Here is a 17,924-nt window from a genome sequence, read left to right as displayed (position 1 = left end):
AAAATTTTACTCGTTGCTGTTGAACAAATAGGAAAAACACAAAAACCAGTTTAATGATTAGTATAAATATTAAAAAGAAAAGTGTGTAATATGTTTGAAAAATGGTGTGAAGATCACGCATTGCGTATTTCCGCATCTCGTCCCGTCAATACGAGGTGTCGCCACTGGTAGCAACATTTCTGAAAGCTCAAGCTTTAGCAAAATTACAAATCCTTATTGATTTTGTTTCTAGTAATAAATATGATAAACAAGCATGCAAATTGTTGCAATAAATCTACATTTACCTGACTGCAACTCGAAAAAAATTGCATTTAATTACTTGTAATTTGCATAATAATTGATTTGTTACGACTTGGATAAAATCTGTACACTCCTGCAATGACGTGTGTTTATTTCACGTAAATACCTACCTCCTCGAGTTTACTAATTGATATAAAATCTGGTGTAACAGAAGTTGTATAATTAACAAAGGGGATTAGTAATTAAATGCTTGTTAATGCAAATTTAATGCGTAATTGTTGATTCAATCCATTTGTCATTGGGATAAGTACATAACACTTAACACAAGCCAGATTGGCAAAGTAATCCAAAATCACACACGCTTGAGGCTTAAAAAAGCCCAAAAGCTTGGTCGCAGCTTTTGGAACTATGCTGTTGAAACGATTAAATCTACAAGACAATTTATATTCGATTCAATCGGTCATTAAAATGCAGTTAACTTGTAAATGTCGGTGTAGTGATGGAATTCCAATTGAGTATAATACTCCCGCCGTCAAAATCATCATTAAACGAAATTTTTATGTGTCGTGTGGTGAAAAATCGGTGCGTGAGTTAGCATGTAAAATCTTTTAATAAAAGCGGGTAATCAAAACATATTAGAGCTGTAAAAATTCAAATTTATGTCCGAGTATTTTATCTTAGGAACGTGTACCGAAAATAAAACTTTGTTGAGTAGCAGTAAAATTTATGGTGAAATTATACGGGAACAATAGTGAGCGCACAATGTATAAGAGATAATTTAAATTCAACGCGTTGTTGAGTCGAACAAGTATTGTTGTGGGGCGATGGTCAAAAGTCGTGTTAACAGGTATTTCAGATGGGCCATCCTGCCGAGGTGCTAAAATGGAATGCTTTGTCGCAAGGGTAGACGTCTGGCGCCCCCTGTGGTGGACTATGTTTCTCTTATCAGATGCATCGCCGCCCCTAGCGAAGGAGTTTATTATGCAGACGATTATCAATACGAGATAAATCTTTTGATGTCGAATCGAAAAATCTGTTTGCTTTCCAAGTCCGTTTAGTGCTAATGCGAGCTTTATTGAGTAACAAAAATAAACAATAAGTCATTAATTCAAATGGATGTGGCAAATATGTTTTCACATTTATTAACGAACGTTTATAGTTGATTAACACATAAAATCGTGCCGCTATTTCCATTTTACTGAACATCAAATCCAGACCTTTTCACCGGAAACCTTCATCAAACTTTTAAATGATTGGCAAATTGTGGCAACAAAATTTAAAGTATGTTAATTAATCAATACCTAATTTTATATGAATCATTATCTCCTATTGAATATGTAATCAAATTTAATATAGGTTTCATGATACGTTACTGAGAGAATAAACAAATCCAGAAACTAGATAATTTACAATCCATCAATTCGTCATTACTGAAATAATTATTAACAAATCCATCCCCATCAAATCTGTTAATTGAAAACGATTTGTCAACGATAGATAAGTTCGTTTAATATTTAACTAGACATTTTGTTAGCTAAATCGAGAAGAGAACAAGCATCGTGCTTAATGACCTGGAATAAATATTCTCTAACAGGAGGAACACAGAAAAAGCATTTAACTCCTGCTAAAGGATGTTCGGGGGCGGCCACGAAACAATATCTTGGGGCGGATGTATACTGAACAAATCGCGCAATATTTGGGAGGGTGGCAGTCCAGACTCTTGCCCTATTTATTCGAACATGATTCACGGGAGGTTTGAACAACATTTTATTTCATTTCTCTTTGTTAACAAAATTGTTACTAAAATAAGCAGTAGCATTTTTTATACCTAAATAAATAATCAATAATAATGGAAAAACGACCACTTTTTTGAAATTATTCAATATTTGATTTAACTTTTGAATTTTAAGAATTTTATCAGGAAAACGTTTGGCCAATTTTTGTTTTAGAATAGTTCTTAATTGAGGGGTTACAAAACTAAAAAAGATTAATTTTCAATTCTAAACTTTATTTATTTATTTTTTACTTTTTATTGATTGATTCATTTGATTTTTATTTATTTTAAATCGGCATTAAAAAGTATGACAATACGTATAAGTAGGTAAAGTTAAAAAGTCGACCATCACCAAGTTTAATATTATTAATAGTTCGAAATAATAACATAAAGACATGTTTTTATACTTTTTCGTCGAATTTTAAAACTTTTGTTCTAATACAACAGCTTCTATGAAACCTAAAATTTTATAATAGGTATTTGTATTGGTGTTTTATTATTTTTTTATTCGACTGTCAAATATCATTCAAAAATCCTGTGTATACAGTAGGTATGTTTAAAGTTGCGCCTTAGGGTAAATGAACAGAAAAAATGTTTAAAAAATTTTGATATTTTTTTTTGACATTTGACTTTTATATGTCTATTATATATGTAATCGATGACTTTGCACAGTTATACAGTATGTCCCTAGATTAAATTTAAAAGAGGAAAAAAATTGTTATCTTTGATTTTACGCCAAAACTGCAAAAGAAAAACATTTTTTGCTTCACCTGAAACGAGCAAATCTGTAATTAAAACTTTTATTCTGACTCAGCAGAAAGAAAAGCTCATTTTTGTCTTGATTTTGGACTTAGAATAAATTAATTGTCAAAGTGACATATTGTTGTCAATTAAATAAAACCACCAATGCGATAAGACTTAAAAAGTCCAAAATTAAGAAAGAAATTAACTTTTCCCTTCACTGAATCAGAATAATGTTTTAATTACAGATTTACTCGTTACAGGTGAAGCAAAAAATGTTTTTCCTTTGCACTTTTGGCGTAAAATCAAAGATATTTTTTTTTCCTCTTGTAAACTTAATCCGGAGACATACTGTATGTTTTTTCATAATAAATCAGTAAAGGTACAAATACTTTGCCTCAAATAAAGTTAAATATATTTAGGACACAGCGCGAAAAGCTATACAGCGCACAAAATTCATACTTTTATCATTTTTTAGCATATTTATTATCTTTTATATCATTTTATCACACGTCGATATTATTTTTATAAGTGATACATTTTCATTATTTTATTATTTACAACCTCAATGATTTTTAAGTAACAACGTTATCAGTATTTTTCTAAATGACAACCAACATTTTTGGTTACTGTTTGTACGTTAATTTTTGGTTCAACCTGTATACAAGGTGATTCACGAAGAATAATGAGCCTGACCAAATTCTCGATGCAACCACCATTACTTTTCGCAAGTTATTTTGAGACAACTGAAATGTTGGTTGCATCGAGAATTTGGTCAGGCTCATTATTCCTCGTGAATCACCTTGTATATAACGTATTAGAAAATTCTGTTGGTACATCACTAGTAAATTAGTAATACATAATAATAACTCGTTTAATTATTGTGACAAATTATTCTGCTGTAGCTGTAGATAAGCTTCTCACCATAAAATCTGATTTGACATGAAATAATAAACAATATGCCAAGTGTTGAGCATGTTGTGTGGTAATTAAATTCTCATTCTTGTTCCAGTTAGAGAGGGATTAATTTTAAATTTGAGAATTACTAAATATACCAATTTTTTACTCGATTAAATTTAAACGTTTTCATATTTTGTCAAACGGTATTTTCCTAAATTTCCGGATTCAATCAATGCACGAGGGGTATTTGGGTGAAAATTGCATGACATCACGAGTTCAAATAAGTAAGTTTTAGTTTTTGATGTTTAAAATAAAGTTTTACTAAATATTTGAGGATAGTTAATGTGTCAACTTATTTATTTTAGCTTGAGTCAAAAAAATTCCGTAAAATTTTTGTATTGCTATGGTAATCATAATCATATTAAATAGTAAATTCACATTGGTTTTTCATCTTATTATCGGGTTAAAATTCTCTGAGTAATAGCAGAGTTAAATTAAAATTAATAATGTCAGAGATATGCCCCAACAATTTCTTGCCTGTGTTAGAGTGTTAGTTATCGATCAGCAACAGAACAAGAAACAAAATTTCCATAGTTATGACGTCGAAGTTAATTCAACATAAACTATGCAAGAAGTTGAAACATAGCGATCGTGCGATGATACATGCATAGTAATGCATACATGCGGAAGGAAATAACTAAACTATCATAAACATGCAAGTATCGGTATTTCCCCGGTTCAAAAAATACTAGCCTCGAAAGCTCCTCGGATGTAATGCGGAGCTTAAACTTGGCATTTGTTGTAATAAATCGGCGGGTCGAAAAGACGAATGGCAGCATTAAATGCGGTAAGCAAGTCTTCGAGTGCTATTCTCATCGTCGGAACCAAACACAAAGCTGTCAGAATAGAAGCAGTGGTGGTAGTTGAGTCAAACGCACGTGCGTTAAGCCCGCATCCGCACACACGATTTTTTTTTAATTAAGAAGACGGAATTCTCTCTTCACCTTGATCAAATATATCCGGAGTAATTCGCTTAAGCCCTAATGTGATGTCAAAATGAAGTTTCATTATGACAAAGCCGGTTTAAACGTAGTTTAAATATGAGTGCTGTTTGCAGTGAAGTGTCTTTCAATGTTTGCAAACTTCTGCAAGTGTGGACGATTTTATTAACTTGCAGCACGGTCATGGAAGGTTTGTTGTTTTCTCACAGATTAACCCACGTTTTTAAACACAATTTTAAAGATTTCACTTAATTAAGACGAATTGTGTTTACGTCTTCTGTCAAAAGAGCAGAGATAATGGAAATCTGAGAACAAATAGACGGCCACATGCTCCCTTCATTTTTCATTTTTATTTTCTGAAGTTGATACGATTGTTTCAATGAAAAAGTTTATGGTTTTTAATATAGCTTTTATAAAGTTTCTTTTATCATCTCTTATAAAAGAACAGTTCTGGCTAATATTAGATTGAAAAAGATACGTTTACATTCTAAACAATAAACTTAATTACGATTAAAATTAGCGCAACAAGGAGAAAACTATGACAAATAGAAATACAGAAATTATTTGTGGCTCACCCTGTTAACATGAAGGCTGTAAAACACGACACGGGTTTTAATGGGCAATTATGGGGCACGTATTCGAAGAAGTCTAATAACCAGCAGTAAATATTATTGTTATTTCGGTTGTTTTTAATCCGATTTCAAAACACAACACCTTTGATTGCTTAAATAAACTAAATCTAACAGTTTAGATTTGGACAATAGCCATCTAGCAATTTGTGGTCTCTATTGTATTTTCGTTGGAACGTCCCGAAATATTTTCTAATGAAAACAGCTATAAAGTTGGGTTTACTCGAATTAAACTTTCCCAATTTCAACAAAAGCTCTTACGTAATTGCAAGAATAAATATTTTGCATCATATAAGAAAAACATTATGACAAAATGGAGCATATTTGACGTTAACAACAGTTAGAAGCTTTTAAAGCTGTAATGGTCTTAAAATGTAAATCATGGGTTTATTTAAATTTTTGCGTTGAAAGCTTCAAACGGCTTGCTTTATTGTCGTTGGCGTCCTTCACTGGAAATAAGACCATTTCAATTATTTCTGTATGTTTGAATTAATGTTGTGCGCCAGGTTCAAAGCATTTTTCATAATTCGAGACAAAACCAATTAACGGGATATTTTTAGTTGGCAATTAGCAATTTATTAAATTCTGCTGCCTCGAAAACAGCTAAAGGAAACTTGTTTTCGAAAAATACAATTCGTGCCGCAACAGCTCTATTTATATTTACAATAGCTTGATTACATTTAGAAAATTTAAATTTAGCTTGCCCTAGGTATGCAACGACGTATTTAATTACTTAAGTGTTCTAAATAGACAATGGGAAAGGATAAAATCCTCACAATGGTTGGAATTTTTTCACGCATAGGGAATAATTTTTAATTAAATTACAGATTATTCCTCGAATTATGAAAATAAAATAATAAAAATGTGTTAAAACAAACTGATTTTAACATACCATTAAAATCAAACATAAATGTTTGCATTAGATAAATATAGAATAAAATTATGAAAAATTTTATTTTTTAGTAAATAGTTGAAATACAAAAATAAAAGCACGCTTTGACCTATTTACGGAGAACTTTTGTTCAAACTTAAAGCGGTTTAATTATTTTACTATTCCGACCAAGTCTTATTTTGGAAAAATAAATTAACAAAACAATCTAAAAAAATTCGTGGAGTATTTATTTTAAGCAGGGAAGCAAATGCTTCTTTAATGTAATGATTAGGTTGATTTATAAATCGTTGGACAAATTTGCTGTGGCAAAAATATTTCGCAAATATTCCTTATGGCACGCAAAGCGTGCAAATCGTGCTAAAACTTCCATCTATTCCAGTAGTGCCAACAATAAAACAGTGGTTTTTTCGTCTAAAAATATACCTCGGTGCCTTTTTTAGTCCGGTTGTTAGCAAACGCCCAATTATTTTCAGTAAATTTCAAATTTGGTGAATTCTTCTATTACATCTGGTTGTTTGTTCGTCTTGGCATTGTCTCGGGTACTTTGGCGCCTTGTCAACAATTCCGTCGGTGTTAAAGGTCGTCGTCTGTTATTTTTTCAATATCGCGTTTTACCTAAAAAATAGCGTGATGACAGGACGTCCTTTGTAAATATTTGAACAGCTTTGACAGTCAAGCATATCGTTTACATCCTGAACCGATCGTCGCGTTAAAACAAATAATTGTTGCGGTTTTATTACTCGACTTTAGTAACTGACGGTCCTATTTTTAGCACATGTTTATTTTTCTAAAAGAACAGAGTTACTCCAGGTGCAGTAACCGAACACAGCGCATATTAAAAGTGAAGAATCAGGCAATTTTTCAGTCCCTTCGACCGTTTTATTGTTTACTCAGAATCAGCTGTTCCTGTCAAACATGGTGCTGCGCCCCATTTACCCCACATGCGGATTATTAATCTGTAGTTGTGATGCATTCCTCCGTTTAACGGTATTTAATTACGTAGACGTATACGTAATCCGTAACACATGGATGGGTGTCTGATTTTTGAACTGCTGCATGTGTGGAATTGTCTCCTTTGGCGAGCTTAAATTACTCGACCGAGAACGAAAGGATTTTGAGCTTGACACAGGCGCTTTGATGGTCGAATAGCGATGGAAGGATTTTCGGTAAATAATAACGAAACGAAAGTTTAAATGCCTTATGCAAGAGTTAAATCTACTAACTTTCAACTACATTCGACTGTATTGATTAAATATCCTTATGCACAATGTTTGAAAAAGAGTGATTCGATACAAAACACCGACTTTTGCATCTTATTCGCAATTTTTTGTCGATAACTAGCGTCGCGCTATAGGTAGCACAATTTTTGTTACTACATGAAAGATGAAAAGGGCTGTGTAACAGTACCAAACAACAAATAATAGTTTGTTGAAGTTTACTTGCACAGAAACTCCAATCCTCTTAAGTCAAAAATGAGAATTATGAGAATCTAGTGATGTTTGTCCAGAAATTTAAAATTCTTGGGAAATCTTTAAAATTCTCAAAATCTTTTCTTTAAAATGATCTTCAATGTAAATCTCACAATCTTTAATAAACCTCAATAATCTTCAATATTTTTGATAAAAACAATAAAATCTTTAAAATGTCTAAAAAATATATCACTTCTTCTCAATAAACATAAGGATATGCCCTTTGTAATATCCTACTAACTGCGCTAGTTATCTAGATTGTTATTATCAAAAATATTTTATATATCAAAAATTTTAACTGTCTAGAAAAATTTGTTTTTTTTTGGGTTAAAATGCTAACAAGTTTGCTCGAAAGACATAAGTACTTTAAAAAGTTGTCTTGGTGAACAAATGTAATAAAAAAATTTGTTTTTTTTGGGTTAAAATGCTATCAAGTTTGCTCGACAGACATAAGTACTTTAAAAAGTTAACCTTTAAAAAATCTGAAATTATGACAGTAATAGACTAGAGTTAAAAACTTAAAAATTCTTTATATTAAAAACTTTCAAAGTTCTTTAAGACTTTTTACTACCAAAAATGTTCTAAATAATAGTTCAATATTTTTGTATGATATAACTAGTTAAAAAAACTTGTAAAATTTAATAGTTGAGTTGGTGTTTTATGTTTTCAATGCGTTTTTTATCCTTTTTTCAAAATGTTATAATACATGACTACTAAAAAAACTTGATAAATGTTTTAAAAGAGTAATTAAAAAAAAATGGAAAAATGAGAAATTTCAACAGATTGTCTTGGTGAACAAATGTAATAGAAAATTTTTGTTTTTTGTTTTTGTTTTAAAATACCAACAGGTTTGGTCGAAAGACATAAGTACTTTAAAAAATTCTGAAAGTCTGAAATTATGACAATAATAGACTCAAGTTAAAAACTTAAAACTTCTTTAAATTAAATTTTTTTATGACTTTTTACTTTAAAAAATGCTCCAAATAACAGTTCTGTATTTTGGTATAATATTTCTAGTTAAAAAAACAACAATTTGTACTTGTAAAAGTAAATAATTGAGTTGGTGTTTTATGTTTTCAATACGTTTTTTATTCTTTTTTCAAGAGGTTATGGGCATGACTACCAAAAAAACTTATTAATGTCTTAGTAGAGTAATTAAATTAGAAAAAAAATTAAAAATAAAAAATCTTACAATTGGCATATGGTGTTTTTTATGTGTCTGTGTTTTTGGAAACCCAGAAAAATGCATTAAAAATTATATAGAATTTAACGCAAAGTGTAAGTCACAATAATAATAGATAATATTATTATTATTAACAAAATTAACAAAACCTAATTTTTAAAAATTTGATTTGTTGTAAATTGAATTTGAAACAATTACATGATTGGGATTGTTTATTATTTTTTATTATACCTGCACTATTATTATAATCCTAAATTAAAACACGCTGCAGCGTGCGTAATTTGGCCTTTATAGCACGCTGAATTTTAAAGTTGTCTAGGTAACTCCGCTGACGCGTCGTGCTTTTAAACATGTCGTGCGTGTTTTAAAGGCTTGCTTATAAACTAGTATTATAATATACTATTATTAATATTACAGGTATTGCGTGATTATTATTAAAAACGTGAATAATTAATTCGACAATTTCGAAACACCGTTGCATTGTTGGGAAAATAAATCGCAGCTAACAAGTAAAGATGTTTCTTTACACTCTAGTTCTGTCAACACTATTTAAATCCTAAAAATATATTTGAGTTGTCTCTTTAACTAATTGGATGCGATTTATATCAGTTAAAAAGTCTTGAACTTGGCCAAATAATGACCATAGAATTCAAGATAATTTAAATAAAGATGTACTATACGTAACTTCCGCAATGTTTGTGAAAAGTAAACACAAATCTATTTTCGAATTGAGAATCATTAGAGCTTTTTCGGCCTGGTTATTAATGGTTGGTATACCTTGCCGGAAATACTCTCATCTAAATTTATCCGTCGCCAGTTTTGATATTTTCTCATTGTTTGCACTTTTGGTAACCGTTGATTAGTTGTAACTCTCTTGAGACTTTTCCGAGTGGCATTTTGCCCGATAATATTCGATCAGTCGTATTTGGTTTGTCGTCGTCTTGATTAAAACCGTTTGTCTTGTCGAACGTGACCAATGAAAAATAGTTGAACATTTCGCGATTTCCTTTTTGAGCGAGTGTTTGGGGGAAAATAATCGTACAACGTCGTCTGCTCGGTATTTATGTTCACCGGTAATAGAGTCGAATGGCCGTTCTATAAAATAATTGCTTTGGCCAACAATAAGAGTATGCCATCCGCTTTGTATTTGTGTTCATTGTTGCAATTATTTTGTTGTTTAGAAAGTCAACATAATATGCTGGTTAATCATGAAACAATCGACGCGGTGAACATACACTTAACATCTGAGGGCGTTTATATTGCAAATGATTTCAAAAGAAAATTCAATTATTTCCAACCGAAATTAATTGGGCGAATTCGGCTCGAGATAACGATCAATTGATCAAACATCGTTATTTATCGGAGAACTCGCAAACACTGATATCAAATAAGGCCAGCGACCTCCATGTAATTTTTAATTTGTGTTTTTTGTACTTAAACTGTGTTTCCTGAATAAATTTGCTTTGCTATCAGTTTAATATCGGACAATACACAACTAGTTTTGCAATCTGGGAGAGTAGCGTCCACTTGCAGTAATAAATTTAGCATTAAAAGTGAATTATCTTTTGGGTAAATAATTGTATCAATTTGTCACTTGCGTCAAGTCTTGTAAAACCGCACACACTGGGGATTTATTTTAACTGAACCGTTTGTAGTGAAATTGGCTGTAGTGGCTCAACCGCACTTGCTTACCTGATAATAATTACTCGTGCTTGCGGTCAAATCCGGACTAAATCCGGTGATTTCTATGTAAATTGGAATTGTGCATTAGCCGCATTGCGAAAATTACGGTGCAGATTTGGCTCAACTTATCAAAAAATTCTGCAATAAATTAGAGCAGATCGTTTGTAACTTGAAAAGCTTAATTGATCCGAATTAAATTCCGGCTAAAAATTTATAGCCCGGATTAAAAATTTGTACGTTGGCGTGTTTCACATCTCTCGCTGAAAACGTTCTAGTGGCCTAGATGCCGTAATTGACAAATAATTGGCCACGTGCCAAGCGTTTAACCCTTTTTCAGTGCTAAATAAACTCATAGATTGTCTTGTTTCAGGATACACTTGGACCAGTGGAGTAAAAAGTGTGCTAGACCACAATGCGGGTTCGTCGCCAGTCTTCGATGATTTTACGATAAGGGAACTCGAAGCCACTGAGGGGCAAACTCTTCTTTTACCTTGCACAGTCAGATATCTGGGAGATAAAGTTGTAAGTTTTATGGCTCGAGTGCTTGTTTTCCACTTACGTCGAAATCCAATTTATAATTTGCACGGTTTTAACACCACATTGTAAAAAATCTTTCAAAACATTTACTTTGAACGAGAGAAAAGAACTCTGCTTTTGTCATAACAATGGTTACTTCTGTTCTTGAATTATCAAAGCAGAAATATTAAATGGCCTACAGGACTGAGGGAATAAAATATTAAATCCTTTTTGGGTCGACTATAGAAATAGCTTTGTAATAAGTTTTAAATGTGAGAATTATAAAACGATACGATTTCAGCAGTTGTCTTTATAATAAATGAAGTTTCAAACTCAATTTTGTTGTAAAGGAATGTAAAGTCTTTTAGAGTAATAAATTTGAATATCAATTGTTACTTCGCTAAGACTTATTAGACGAAATTTTCTAAGAAACTCAAGAGTTTTCAAAGCAAATTAAGGCCATTTTGAACAAAGTTCCAAATTCAGGCTCTTCTCTAATTTTATTTACAGCCCAGTTTCGGTGTATGCTTTTGACTCAAGGCTTTTATATTTTAAATTTATTTTAATTGGGTATACATACTTATATAAAAAGACGAATTTAGAAAATGATTTGCAACGTTATAAGCTCTTTGAATTAGTCAGTTAAATTAAAACTTAATTTCATTTAAACAAAAAATTACAAGAATAAAGGATTTTAACAAAGTGAAAATAAATTAAAAGTTAAGAAAATTTCTCTGAAAAATTTAAAGATTTTCTTTTTGTTATTTAGTTTCAGCAGCTTTTATTTTTATAGCATTTGCAAGTCGTCAAATAATTTGTTAATGAGAACTATTTCGTATTTACACAAAACGAAGAAATATAAACAATTTGATTGTAATCAATAAAATTTTAATGTTATAAGGGGTGATTTTGTCAATTTTTGAAATTTAGATTTTTTTTCCACACCTTAAAAAGGATTAAGAGTATAATAGTTTCCGAACTTTTCTACGGCGCAACCGCGTTTTTTTTTGGGGCGAAATAGGTTATAAAATTTGATTTTTGTTTAAAAGAAGAATCTGTGTTACCATTGAACTCAATTTTCAAATTTAGGCCAAGAGGCGCATACAGAAGAAATCATTGTGAAAAGTGGCAACAATTTTTTTACGGAATTTATGGTGAATAGAAAGTATGTAATCAAGCGTTTTTTTTTAAATCATTTCCCTTCAGAAAATAAAATTAATAAATATTAAAGTCCTATAAAAATTGTAATTGTGTTTTGAGAATGAAATTGTGTTTTATTGTTTTTGCGTTATACGATTTTTGCCTAAATGGCAACTTATATGAATTTTTTTCGATAAAAATTGAATAAAATGTAAACAATTGTAATCCTTAAATTAAAAAAGTTGTATCGTTACTAAAAAAATACAAATTTATACAAATTTTGCAGAACGTTACATTTTTATAGGACTTTATTATTCATCAAATAGTTTAGAAAATATATAAATAGTGTAAGCAAAATCTGGTCCATACTTTCTATTCTCCCTGTATCAAACTTATCAATTAAAAAAAAAAAACTTTAAAAAGCCTAAGTTGAGTGGGTCTGTTATTACAACATGAGCATTTTTGGATCAATTTATTTAATCGTTACTGAAATGTTATAATTACAGTTCTGGAAATTAGTGTTTTGCTACTGAAGAGTGGAATATTTGTGCATTAATTAATAACCCAATAATGGCGGTTTAGTTAGAACTGGAATTCGGAGTAGTGAAACAGAAAAAGTAATGTAACGAGTTGAAATTAGCTCGAATAGAATAATATTGGATCGTTTATTGAACTTATGCTGCCGAGAATAATTAAATTTCAATTAACTTATAATTAAAAATTTAACCAGAGTTTTCATCACACTTTGTTAACTTGAATTTATGTCTGAAATTTAATTACAACTATTTGGAAACGCCTCGTTCTATAAAATCCACGTGTCATATCTCCTAAAAGAATCCAAACAAACATTTATCAGGAAAATCTGCAAGGACGATAAATTTCTCGTATGTAAATGTAATCCTTAAAAGCGTCTGTGTATTCGTACAAGGAAATCTCATGTTACAGGTGTCTTGGATTAGAAGTAGAGACTTGCACATCCTCACGTCCGGTCCTTTTACGTTCTCGAGCGACAGCCGGTTCGAGGCAGTGCCGTCGCTAGGAGGGGACTTCTGGGGGCTTCGGATAAGAGGAGTTCACTTATCCGACGCTGGTCAATACGAGTGTCAAGTCAACACCGACCCCAAGATGAGTCTCGCTCTCAACCTTTCAGGTAGTTTTCCATGAAGAAAATTTTTAATTTTGTAGTTTCAGTTTCAGGCGCGCGCAAGTTCGAAAGCTCCAGATGGCTAGGCCAAGCTCTAATAAAAGGTCCGAGGGAAGTTTATGTCCGAGATGGGTCCCTGGTGACCTTCACATGTGAAATATCTCCTTTATCTACGCCACAATCTGGAGGTTTCATGAGCGCTAAACCGAAAGTGCGCTGGTTGCACGACAACAAAGAACTACTCTTTGAAGTTAGCATTCTTTTATTTTATTTCACGACACGAACCCAAATTTACTACACCGATCCCAAGCGTGACTCCACCTCACCAACTTCCGAATTCAAGAGATGTATACAATTTAACCCTCAGCACTGAGATAAAGCCGATTCTAAACTCTTGCATAATAGCCAAATTATTCTCCAATTGCTTAAACCTTGATTTGCATTTTTTTATTTATATTTTCAGCCGAGTCATTCTCACATCTCCACCAAGACTCTCTTCGAAGAATCAAGTCGGAAAGTGATTGGCATACTGAAAATTTCTAAAGCGTCCTGGAGAGACAGCGGACAATACACCTGCCTCCAAATGTCAGTCAAATCAGACTCAATCAAAATGTTTGTCGTTGAAAGTGAGTGAGATTTACCGATTCACTGGATTAACTAACAAAACTTTATTCAAATGGCACACGTAATTAGTAGATTGTTACAAAAAAAGGATTTTTCAAATAGGGTTTTATCAGTCGTGACAGTAAATTGCTCGGAATAGGAAGAACAAAAGTGAATAATGGCGTTGGTCGACACCTAAGTGCAAAGGTTGATTGAACATTGCGATACAATAGACAGGAAAAAAAGCTACACTGATGCTGGATTTTAAGTACAACACTTTCTATGATAATTTTGGGTTTCAGGTGAACATTCGGAGGCAATGCAACGGGATTATCCAGTACAGTCGTGTGCAAGTAAATGTCTGCTTCATTTAGGATTAGTACTCTTATTCACACTGTATTATCCAACGTAATTATGTAAATAAATATTTTTTTAAATCGTGTTTTACTTAACTAAAACGTAAGCAGTGGCGGCTCGTCTGGGGAGGCGGTGCCGCCCTAGTGAAAATAGAAGTTAAAAATAATAGTACATTATATTATAAGTGATAGAAATGCATCATTATACGTGAGAATTTTGCGCTTGCGCACGAGTGGGACACTTCTTACGAGTTTCATAATGGCATTTCGATCACGTGTGATATACGACGTTTTATCTTACAGAAAAAATGAAGTTTCATTCAAGTAAAATATTCACCTATAAAAATATAATGGTAAATATCATATAATAGTCAAATTTACTCACTTGTGAGTACTTTATCTCACTTGTGAGTACTTTATTTCATTTGTGAATAATATTTGATTTCTATCACCGAAAACAATGGTCTAAGGTAGCTCAAAATCTCAACCTGTAAGATAAAATAATTTACTAGAAATTTGATGTTTAGAAAGACGCAGTGCGGCATGTCGCTGAGGTTTTTAAAAAGGTTTAGTACGTAATTCAAAGTGTTTTTAAGTCAGTGGGGCAGGAGGCAGCCCCGCCTTTTTTATTAATCCAATGGGAATTAGTTTTTCAATTTGCCGGGAATATTGCAATATTTCAATGTCAATTGTCAAATTTGCAACGGCGTCTTTTGCAATAATACAAGATTGCGAAAATGCAAAATATAGTGTAGATTTTTTTAGTGTAGTGTTTGGTTGTTGTCATAATACGTGAATATGTGCATCTTGAGTATGGATGTATCTATGAAGAAGGTAACTATTAGAAATTGCTAGGTATCGTTCAGTTTAATAACAAATAAATTTTCTCGACTGTCGTACAATGATAAGTAATATGTAAAAGAATCGGGAGCACCTCATCAAGACTTAAATAATACTCCGTCCAGAAATAAGTGTCCGATTCTCTTTAAAAATCATATTTTATTGAAACATAGCTAGGTACAACTTAACTTAATTACAATACAATAATATTTCTCAAAAATTTTTAGGAGACATTTGAGCTATTTAACCGAATTGATGATGTCTTGTACATGTTCATAAAGTCCAAAATCAAACTTTATAGAAATTGGAAGCCTATCAAGTCTTTGTAAATGGTCTTTTTTCATATGACTTACTTTAGAATTGGTACCTCATGGTTTGTACAGTGATGGACAGTGAATTTCGTCCACCCAATTTCCTTGACAGATTAAAAGTGTAAATTAGTCTTTAGGTTTTCCTAACCTTGTTTCAGAATTTTGATTAACGTTTGTCATGTTGACAGAAGGCTCGATAATTTTTGCTACTTTTTACCTTTGTCCTTCGAAATGGTAGTCCTTGGTATGCCCAAAAGTATAGAGACACGTCTTTGAGACATACCTTCTTGTACCTTCATGTTCGAATTTGATTAAATTTGACAATTCGTATTTGAATGTCAATTATCATGACAATAAAGCACAGACTACAGTGAATTTTTGTGAATTCACAGAAATTGGGTGGACGAAATTCACTGTCCATCACTGTACTATACACACAACTGGCGAGAAAGAAATACCTTTCTCAAAATATCAGAATTCAATTCAGAAAAAGCGCATGATAAACCGCTTGTCTTTTGTTTAGAGTTAAATTAAGCTTCTTACGACCGTTTGCCAAAATATTTTCTTTATCTCTCAGTATTTTCTTGAGTCAGAGCTTTGAAAATTCCTGTTTTTCGATTAAAAACTTATCTCCTAAGGAAAATTACGATCCTTTTTAGTTGCTGTCAAAAACTTCATATATAAAAAGTGTTTTTAAAATGACAGTGTAGATTTAGAAGTAAAGCCGCCTTTTCTTAATTTTTGAAAAACAACGAAATCGGACACTTTTTTTGTTTTTGTATTCCTTGGTCAGCAAAGCAAAAAATCATTTTTTAGTTGTCAAGTATAGGTATGGCATGTGTAGATACACGTATATTTCTATTTTTTTATACAGGGTGTATGAGAAATACGTGTGTTAATTTTAAAACGTGAAAGAACTCACCAAGTAAAACAGCTTTTCTACAGGGTACGCCAGAACTCGTGCCCCAGAGAAAAATGCCATATAAGGTAAGATACCAGGAACATGGAAAAAAAGTTAGAATTCTATCTATAAAAATTTCGAAGTTATGAGAGTTAAATTTTGCACTTTTACTCTATTTATTTCTGTTGGAAAAATAATTTTCCAAGTTTTTTTGCTACAGGCTATTAGAATAGGAAAAAATGAAGCTGTGTCCTATATTGTAACTTTGTTCATTGTTATCTGTGGCCCTTATTGTCAAAATTTTTCTACCTATATTAAATAATTGTAAAAAACCTATACAAAATCATCAGTATCATTAAATAAACATAAAAAATGTCAAACGTCAAAAAATAAATGTCATAATTTTTTGACAGATAGAATATTTTAATTTGATACCCATAGGCGGGTATACGTTTTGATATGTTATCTTTTCCAAATTTTAAATCAAATTTGAAAGCTTTTATTGAAAAATTACAAATAGAAAAATAGATGATTTATCGAGATGTGTTCACGTTAAAATTAACACACGTAGGTATTTCTGATACACCCTGTATAAAAAAACTGCCCTTAATAAAAGACCACGAGCCGCCACTGAACATAAGCCAATCTCTCTCCATTTACCAGACAGAAACAACGAACCGAAATTACATTATTTGTGGATATTTTGCTACAAGTATATTACCTATGTAATAAATCCGAACCGTTTTAACCATTAATTAATAGTTAATGCATCAAATGAACGGCTTTACGTTGTTATTTATTTACATGATGCAAATAATATTACTAAGAGGTCATAACAGCACAGCACAGAAATTTAAACCAAACATACACGTAATTAATTAAATTTTTATTTGAAAAACTTACTAATTTTTTGATGAAAGCTCACAATGTCTGGCATTGTTTTTAAAATCATAGCATTTCTAAAACAATCACTTCATTTCAAATAATAAAGTGCTGCAAGTAAAATATTATTTCAACTAGAACATTCAGCAACGTGAAATTCACGTATTTCACGCTACGTATGAAATATTTCATATGCATAGTGCAAGTTCTACATATTACGGCAGCGAATTTTATTTAGCTCCAAATAAAAAAACACATTTTAGTCATAAATACACAAACTGAAATTATTCAGTCAATAGAAAGTTTTCACCTAAAATCAGCACTCGAACTCAAACTCAACTTGAATTCCACACTGGAGTTAGTTATTGTCGTCGTTGTCTATTGCTGTGTCCTGAGGGTTTCTGTTTCCTTCCTGCTGGAACACATAATTTATTCAATTTTTGTGTCGGATATCTGACTTCTCCCGGTAAGTAGAAAGTCAGGTAAAACAATTAAAAGTAACTTTCGACGTAATTTAATACAGGTAAATTTTAAAGTAAATATGGAGTTTTGGTCAAAACGTCCTCGAGTTACACTTGCTTTATTTTTGATAAGTTTAATTGACTCTAATTAGTTTCCCACAACAGAATACCTGACTATTTGAACATGTTATATTGTGTCACGATTGTGATTCAAGTCATAAATTATTTATACAAGGGGAAAACCTGTTATTTGTTGTA

The 17,924-nt window shown here is 31.6% G+C and overlaps 1 protein-coding gene across 4 annotated transcripts; it reads left to right on the top strand.

The window, feature by feature from the left end:
- Positions 1-4,536: 4,536 nt before the first annotated feature.
- On the top strand, positions 4,537-14,352 carry LOC123007545 (hemicentin-1-like). Of its 4 annotated transcripts, none has more exons than XR_006412874.1 (6): positions 4,537-4,846; positions 10,883-11,034; positions 13,114-13,318; positions 13,354-13,562; positions 13,776-13,997; positions 14,050-14,064. XR_006412874.1 is itself a non-coding variant. In XM_044402912.1 (6 exons), the coding sequence occupies exons 1-6, from the start codon at positions 4,756-4,758 to the stop codon at positions 14,325-14,327; spliced, it is 918 nt and encodes a 305-aa protein (XP_044258847.1). In that variant the 5' UTR covers positions 4,537-4,755; the 3' UTR covers positions 14,328-14,352. The 4 variants fall into 4 exon arrangements, 3 of the variants coding, with proteins under 3 accessions (XP_044258847.1, XP_044258846.1, XP_044258844.1); XM_044402912.1 differs by lacking the exon at positions 14,050-14,064 and adding an exon at positions 14,218-14,352 and having other exon boundaries at positions 13,366-13,562; positions 13,776-13,938; XM_044402911.1 differs by lacking the exon at positions 14,050-14,064 and adding an exon at positions 14,218-14,352 and having other exon boundaries at positions 13,360-13,562; positions 13,776-13,938.
- Positions 14,353-17,924: the final 3,572 nt, after the last annotated feature.

The sequence above is a fragment of the Tribolium madens genome, unplaced genomic scaffold (assembly GCF_015345945.1).
Source record: "Tribolium madens isolate multiple individuals breed KSU strain unplaced genomic scaffold, Tmad_KSU_1.1 Scaffold_3;HRSCAF=73;Tcas5.2_LG2, whole genome shotgun sequence".
Taxonomy (NCBI): domain Eukaryota; kingdom Metazoa; phylum Arthropoda; class Insecta; order Coleoptera; family Tenebrionidae; genus Tribolium; species Tribolium madens.
Note: the sequence above shows the minus strand (reverse complement) of the source record. Positions and strands in the feature narration are given on the sequence as shown.

Excerpts from the sequence above, each read along its gene's own strand:
- LOC123007545 (XM_044402909.1), top strand. The coding sequence starts at position 4,756 with ATGAGTGCTGTTTGCAGTGAAGTGTCTTTCAATGTTTGCAAACTTCTG. Across the intron at positions 11,035-13,113 it reads GATATCTGGGAGATAAAGTT|GTGTCTTGGATTAGAAGTAG; the intron begins GTAAGTTTTATG and ends CTCATGTTACAG. Across the intron at positions 13,939-14,217 it reads CAAAATGTTTGTCGTTGAAA|GTGAACATTCGGAGGCAATG; the intron begins GTGAGTGAGATT and ends TTTGGGTTTCAG.